Source organism: Charadrius vociferus, unplaced genomic scaffold (assembly GCF_000708025.1).
Source record: "Charadrius vociferus isolate BGI_N301 unplaced genomic scaffold, ASM70802v2 scaffold549, whole genome shotgun sequence".
NCBI lineage: Eukaryota > Metazoa > Chordata > Aves > Charadriiformes > Charadriidae > Charadrius > Charadrius vociferus.
This window is the reverse complement of record NW_009650103.1, coordinates 2,663,252-2,671,507: the sequence shown is the minus strand read 5'-3', so window position 1 is coordinate 2,671,507 and position 8,256 is coordinate 2,663,252. Positions and strand designations below refer to the sequence as shown.

At 37.2% G+C, this 8,256-nt stretch overlaps 1 protein-coding gene across 1 annotated transcript in view; it reads right to left on the bottom strand.

Annotated features, from left to right (window-relative positions):
- The window catches only part of QSOX2 (quiescin Q6 sulfhydryl oxidase 2), a 28,333-nt gene that overhangs the window by 16,205 nt on the left and 3,872 nt on the right, over positions 1 to 8,256 (bottom strand). The window contains exons 2-5 of the mRNA XM_009892339.1: positions 3,818 to 3,918; positions 2,486 to 2,534; positions 1,234 to 1,339; positions 952 to 1,042 (exon numbers count right to left, since the gene is read on the bottom strand). Of these exons, the coding sequence (XP_009890641.1) occupies positions 952 to 1,042; positions 1,234 to 1,339; positions 2,486 to 2,534; positions 3,818 to 3,918 (347 nt within the window). The remainder of the gene's footprint in view (positions 1 to 951; positions 1,043 to 1,233; positions 1,340 to 2,485; positions 2,535 to 3,817; positions 3,919 to 8,256) is intronic.

Genomic DNA, 8,256 nt, shown 5'->3' with positions numbered 1-8,256 from the left:
TATAACAGCAAGGTAATAAAATTAAAGCGAGTGTGATAAAACACTGAAGAACTTTATAATCATCACCTTTCTTCTCTTCAGTAATGCCCACTTGTTTCAACACAGCAGCCTCCAGAAAACAAATGTCTGGAAGCAGCCTGCTTCTCAAAGGGATTCTCGCTTTTGGCAGCACACTCTCCTCCACTTATGCAACTGGGCCATCTCAGCATCAAATCTAATTAGAAACATTTCACAGACATTGGATGTTTCTACACAAATTATGCCTAGATAATTATGCAATTTATTTTCTTTACTTATCCTAAATCTTGGCAGGAAGAGAAAAGTAACAGTTGTCTAAGCTAACAGCAGGCTCATTAGGTGGTGAAATGATGCCAAATCAAATATTTTATTGGGGGGGGGAGGCATGGCAGTGGAAGCACAAAACCAAACACTTCCACTTCCTCAGTGCCTCAGATCTGTGAAAATTTTATGCTATCATCCTAATATAGAACATAATTTCCTAAAACCTATATGTGAAAAAAGAGAACCAGAGCATTTAGATTATTATAAACAGTTGGAATCACAAAAGTTGCCCAGAAGAATGAATATTATGAATAGTTCTCTAGCAGTAACAAATCAATAACATAATCTAAAAATATTTTTGTTGTAATCTTGAAAGACAAGAGAATCGTGCTAAACTCATAAATTAATCTTCCACTAAGATGTGAATGGAAAAAGTTAACATGACATCACACTCATTTGTAAGCAAGTTCCTCTGTGTGACTAAATACAACAGCCCTATATAATTCCTTGACTTTGTGATATCTCAAATATGCACAACCTGCCCTTTAAAACCCTTTAATTCAGTCATATAATCAGAAATTGTGTTGCTTGGCTAAATAACATAAAACTCAGCTGTGTTATCGTAACATTCATTCATATTCATTATGTCATTCCTGAGCCATACATTACCTCTCGTCCAACATAGGAGTTATTACTTTCAAACACAACGGCAGTATAATGATGGCTGTTCTTGTCAAAAAGAGAAGTAATATCACTGGCCCTTTTAAGAAAAGAAAAGTTATTTAGCACAGGTAGAATGCAATGCACCCACTGACGGAATTTCCTTTTATGATCTCATAGCAGAACTGATAATAAGGAAAAAAGCTTACTTCATCTTTAATAGGACCTTCTACATTTTATTTAATTAACATAGGAAGCATGCACCAGCTGTATTTTAAACAAGGAACTTACGAAACTGGATCCAGTGGCGGGCAAGCGGGCGGTCTCAACTCTTGGGAATGGTTCTGTAAGAAGTCAATCATCATCTGACGAACTGTTTGCAGCTCTCGATCTGCTCCTGCTGAGTACAGGTTAAGAAAAAAAAAATACAATACTTCACAAAACTGGGAAAAAAGTACTCACATGCAGGTTTTCATACATTCTCACACTTTTCTTTGTCAGGTTTTTGTTTTAAACTCAAACTTAAAAAACAGAATACTATTTGGCTGAAGAACAGGGATGAAGGATTTAATTGTAGGATTTTATTTTAACGTTGAGATGGCATCATATTTAAAACCTGTCATCCCACCCCAAAATTAATAAAGCCTCAAGACGTCTCCAAATCTAACCATCTGCCTGCCTTGCTGATTTTCTCTTTAAACAACACTTCACTCTAAATCTGTGCTCATTTTCACAATAGTTGGTCTGGGCAACTTCAGTAGCTTTTTTGCAATAAGTATATTCATCATGCATGAAAAACTGCAAAGATGTACCATTCTTACCAAATGGGCCAGGTGAGGTTACAAAGCCACATAACAGCATGAGGAAATAACTGATGTGTGAGGATATTTTATTTGCTTTAAAAGAAACTAATTGAAAAGCAGAAGCTCTCACAAATGCCAAGAAGTAACAGGTGCAACTACAGTCTGCTTCTATGTGAAGGGTTAATGGTGCAGGTGGTCTCTCTTCTGACCTCTGGCCTTTTAAATGTTAATCCATTGAAAAAGACAACATTACTTTTGTCCCCAGACAAACCACCTCAAGCTGTGATCCTGTCAGACACACAGGATCAGCCTGCTTTCAGTTAGTCAACATCTGAATAGGGCTTCCCCCAGTGAGATTCAGGATGCCTGGAAAGTGGCTGAGGGATCAAAAAGCACCAGAGTCAAGATTGAGCAAATTGGATCTCATGAGGTGTGTGGCTGAAAAAAGGAATTTTAAAAAATTATCTAGCCGTTTGTGAAAATTAAGAATTACATTTCAAAAAAATGAGGAATCTGAGACCTAAGTTCTTGAACAGAAGTTTTGCCTGACTATAATTCTGCCTGATATTCCATTTTCATAGAGTACTTGTAATATCATATCTTAAAGAGCTATTTACTGTCCAACCCATCTCTAGCTGTCTAAACTAACTGACAGGCAAAGGGATTTTGCTTATTATGTGACACATTCCAGGCTGATAGGATAACTGCTCTGGGGATTTCTTACACTAGCCTATTCTTACCTTTGTAATTTTCTCCAGTAGTAAACTGCTTTGTAAATGCTTTGAAGTACTATGCGGGAGAAAAAAAAAAAAAAGGATTATTACTTTGAAAATAACTTACTATATCAGACAAAAGCTCAGTTTAGAAACAAAAATGGCTTTCAAGAGTTTTTACTTTCTACAGCTCTAATTACAAAACATTTTTATCTGTCTGTTCAGGAGACAGTTTTCCCTCTTAGCCTATGAGTTCCAAAGCCCTGCTTCTCAACTGTACGAGGGTGGCTCATATGTACCAGTTGAAGCTCTGGTATACAATAAAGCCAAGAGGAAAAATACCATAACGCATAATTCAATACTGTATATTAATCCATTACTGCAAACGCTAACCCAAATACAAATTAACTGATTATCAAATCAGTACTAACAACTGTGTATGTGCTTAGAACACTATTCACATTTTCTCAACTCCCTCCAGTGGTTAAACATGATATATAATGGAGCTTGACTGCTTTCAGCTATTAAAAAATAGAGCACATTCCAATTTACACCCAAAACTTTAAAGACAAAAAAAAAAAAAATATGTTCTTCCTATTAAGGTAGAACATCACAAATTCCACAGTGAAATGTCTCCTGTTCTCTCTCCTGTCATAACAAACACGGTTTCTTCAATCCTCTCCATCTATCACATTCTGCTCAAACTTATGGTTAATAATGTGATTATACAGATTGACAAAGACAGAGAACTTAAAAATTGCACTTAGACCTGAAAATGAACAATGGCAGATACTTTTGGCAAACACAGGATCCCTTTTAAAAAACAGTTTAAGTAAATTATGAAATTAATTAGAAAAATTGTGAAGGATAATCAAGAGTAAACTTTTAATTCATCATGAAATCAGATGATTTCATGATGCAATTTAAATATATTATCTTTACTTTCACATACCAAAACTAAAACCACTAAAACCACATGATGAACACTTGAATTTGAAAAATATTTATACAAATTGTTATTATCTAACAACTACATTACAACTAGGTGTTATATAAGTTAAGAACATAACACTTTCTAGAGGTCCCTTCCAACTGAAAATTCTGTGATTCTGTGAACTTTTAAGATTCAGAACTGAGGACTGAATTACTGCTGTAAATAACTGTATCAGCTACTGCATTCAGCAAGAAGAACTCAGATTAATCTTTTATCAACCCTGCAGCTTTCTCAGCAAAAGCAAAGAAAAGTCCAGCTAAAGCGCAACTAGGTACATGTAACACTCTGTGCAAGCAAGTTTGTTATGGTTTTAGTTACTATAAAGCATGCATTATTTATCTAAGGCAATATATTGTGCCACTTACCCTAAAAGTCGGGTAATAGTGAATCCCATATTCTTTGCACGTCTCATAGTTCTCCTCTTCCCCACAATCCAGCACACCAACTCTAATTGCAGATTCCCACTCTGAAAACAAAGATATCTTTCAATTTTCAGCAGAAGCGATCACGGATCCAGCTGATGGATTGCCCTGCTTCCCATGGAAGTCAACAACAGCACTACGATAGATTCCAGTGGCATAAAAATCAAGCCCGCAGTCGATTCTCATTTGCTATTCATTTCTATCCTCAAGTGTAATACAATCTACTGATTTTTAAAATAACTAAAACCTCCCTTTTTTTTTTCTTAGCTGCATCGTTATTTTCAATCCACTTAAATACAAAAGAATCCCAACACACAATGTAGCACTTCCAGGGATGAAGACATTTTATTGAATCCAGGAAGATGAAATAGAGGCCAACCCAACACTTGCAAGATACCGGATTGTATTCCCTAGCTTTTTAGCTAAGCTTATAAAATAAAGCATGTATAATATATATAACTGAATAAAATTAATCCAACAGCTACTCATCCACATGTCTGTCAATTACAAAACCATCAATTTTTTGCATCTTGTGTTATAGCTGTTTTAAGGAGGACTCACTATTTACCAAGCTTACAATTTTCTCCCAGGCCTCCAGAACTGCACACAACCCAAGACAGTATTGTCTACTGAAAGCTGTCTTTATCTTTTAGTACTGTTCAGGAATACATTACATATACCTCAAAAAATATCTGAGTTTAACCAGAGTGCTAAATAGTTGAGTTTGAACATCACTGTAAGTTTCCTTTATAAATTTTTCATAGCAAAACCCACAAGAGTTCAAGTATTTCTATAAATATGCTTATATAACTTCAATAAAAGCTTTCAACTCATTTATAGTTTTTTCCTTCTCATTTTGCTCAGAACTTATCTTTTTGAGCCACGCTCCACTGCAGCAATCACTTTAAGGAAGAACCACTCCAAGAGAGTCCTTAGACAGTTACTTTTTAAAGCTAAGCTAAATCAAAACAGCTGTGGGCAGAACTTGAAGGTACACCACAATTCCCAAGTATCAATAAAATTTAAAAAGCACTAAAATTAAACTTGCTTTTATAGCAAAGAGCATGAAAGCTTCATCAAGTTCAAGATCTGATTGACAGTTGCAGGCCTAGCTGCTTTTGAAATTTAGCTTGACCTTTATTTGTCTTTGGAGGAGGATGGGGCAGCTGATAGAGAATTTCAGTTGCGCTGAACAGGCACCAGGAGTAACTACAAGCATGCTAGAGCAGATGGGCATGTATTCACGGGAGCACAAAAGATACAACAGTCTATTTCACCAAATAAAATGCAAAATTAAAAAAAAAAAAAAGTTTAGCTTCTGGGTATCTATCTCATTCAACTTTCACCACTCTGCCTCCTTTTTCCACCTGTCTCCATCCTCCTCCATGCGATGAATGGAAGCACTATGAACCCCATGCAAATAGCCAACTCACAACAATGCAAACCCATCTCTAGCTAAACACTTGGGTTAAAGAGCACCAGCTGGGATGTGTGCTGCTTTGCATTTGCTCCTGCTTAAGAAGGAGCTTTTCCTTTCTAAAGGATGCCAAAGTTGCTGGAGTGAACAACCTAGAGCCTGTAAGTTTACTGTGGCACTGTAGTCTGGATTGGTTGGCTTTTTTTTTTTTTTTTTTAAATGCTGATGAAATTTAAATTAGCATTAGTATTTTTCAAATACTAACTCAAAAACTATCTGAAAGGGGTAGATGAGTGATATCACATTAACCAACACTATTTCTCTTTGTGCTAAACAAGTTCCAGTGAATGACACGAATGTATGTATCGGACAAACTGGAAATCCAGCAGGTTGGTCAAACCTCCCACTTCAGAAATGCTACAGAATACCCCCACACCACCCACCACATATTACGAGGAAGATACTGTCTTTGCATAAACCCTGTGTATTCCCTCCAGCAGGCAGATGCAATGCTGTGTGTTATTTTCCATTGTGAAGTTTCAGTCAGGAAGAGAAGAGATGCATCACGAGGAACCTCTCCCTGCGTGCTACTTGAGAGTTACGTATTTTAATGCATAGGCTGCTTCCCGAATAATGACAAGGTTTCTGCAGTTCCCCACCAAACGTGTTTAAAGAACAATTTCTTGAAGGAAATTGTTATTGGTAGATTTGGAACAACAATTGGTAGATTTGGACCAGTTGTTCCAAATCCAGAGGAGTGGATTGCTTCTGCATATAATTCAAGGGTTGTTGTATATGAGATTTCCAAGGGTTTGTTACTTCCACACTGAAAATTACTACACATAATTGCAGCCCATAGGCATTTTGGTGGATTGATTCAATCATCTTTTAAGACAGAAAAAGTACAATTAACTATAATGGCCACTTTGGACACTACCGTAATAAAACTAAATGTGTGATTAGGAATGCAGCAGCGATGACTCTAAGCTTAAAGCCTGTTCTGAGAGGAGAAGCAGTATGAAACTCAAAACGTAAATTACACAAAAGTAAGAACTGCTCCTATTTTCCAGAAGGATTACCTTCTGCTATGAAGTTTGCAATGATAGTATTGCCAAGGTTTAACAAATGAGAAAGGAAATAAAAATTAAGTACATTAGCACGAGCTTTTTACAGACAAAGTAGTTGCTGAACTATACCAAATTAGCACAGTAATCCAGGAGCTGTCTAATGTAGATGAGTCTGCATCCTCGAAGATAGCTGTAATATCCTAGTAAAAGAGTAAATATTTTTTAAAAATAAATGTTGAGACAGCCTAAGTTGGTGAAATGTTTTGGGGTTTTTTTTGGATGAAGCTACCAACAAAAAGCTTGATTGTTCTCCCACTAAAATCCATCCATTCCAACTTTAAAACAGAAACATTTTGTTGACAAATAACACCAGAAGCCAATTGCGTTTGCTGGTAATGCCAATGTCCACAAACATAAAAATCCACTTTTTAAATGAGAGTCTTCATAAAAACTCAATGGATTAAAGAGTAGATAGGCCTTTAACTGGTTATAGTAATACAAGTGTATAACATCATTTGAAGTTATCATGACTGCAGATGAGGAAAAAAATATACATTTGAAGAAATCATTACAATTTACAAAAAATATTGCCTACAAAGGTGCCATGCTGCTGTAGTAATATATAAACATGTCCCTGTCTTATTTGGACAAAAGCTCTGCTCAGTCCAGGCTCTTTGTGATCTTCATTGCAGTGTTCAAACACCTCCTTGTTCTTACTTTTCTTCAGAAAAGAAGAAAATCTAATACTATTTTGGCCACAAGCAAATCAAATCAGAAGGTGAAAATGTTACACAAACTTATGCAAATAAAACAGAAAAAAGCTAACAATAACAAACAAAAACGCAATAAGGAGCATTTGAAATGCTCTGAAACCATTACACCATTACTGCTCTGTTTCTCGTTTTTTGAGTTTCTGCTCAGTCAGCAATCCTCAGCATGAGACGAGTTCATCAGGACCTATTTTTGGGTAGGCCTCCATTTCCGTGTACCTACAACCACGTACTGCTAATACTGCACCTCCATTTCATGTTAATTATCAACACTTTTCACATACAAGGCTGCCAGAGAAAAGCCGGAGCTCTTCGCTCCCTCTCAAATTTAAACCATATGAAAGCACTTGAACCCCTGCCTCCATCCAAATGGATAGAATGAACATCAAATGCTAAATTAAGAGTAGTTTAAAAGCCTTTAACCACTATATTAAGCATAACATTTCCTACAAATCTGATCTCGGGTCTTCTCCCCACCAGAGGTATCGAATTTAACGGATACCTAAAGGGGCCTGTTTGTTTCCCTACTTTAGATCTACTGAGTAAAACACTTCAGCACCTGCAAAAAAAACTGAGTAGACTAAGACAGAGAGATGCAAGTCTCCCTCAGTATCAACCACGGAGGCCACCATTTCTTTTAAAGTCACTATTTGATAAACCTGAAAATCTGACTTTCGCTTAGTTTTATTTTTGTATTATTTCCTGGTGGTCCTCCCCCCGCCCCCCACTTCTAGTCCATTCACGCTATACTGAATTTGCAAGATACAAATCATGCACAACCTCTCCAGTACCAAAATATTTATTTTTCGTTTAGCTTCCAAAACAGGCTAGTCTCTTTACAAAATACTCAGAAGATAAAGATCTTGCCTCAAAGAGTTTTAGCCCAATCACATCTCCTGTGCCTCAGCACACCCACCTGCAGGCACACAGACGCCTGGCAGCTCGATCGCTCTGGGCGTGTGTCAGGGTGTTTCATCCCCGGATTCCTATGAAAACTTTTAATTTGGAGACTTGCTGCTCTCATCTACCCCTCAGCTCGTCCTCTGTGCCATTCCGGCGGCGTGGCAAGGGCCGTGCCCGCCACCCGCGACGGGAGAAGAGGGGTGACCCACCAGGCACGGCACCGCC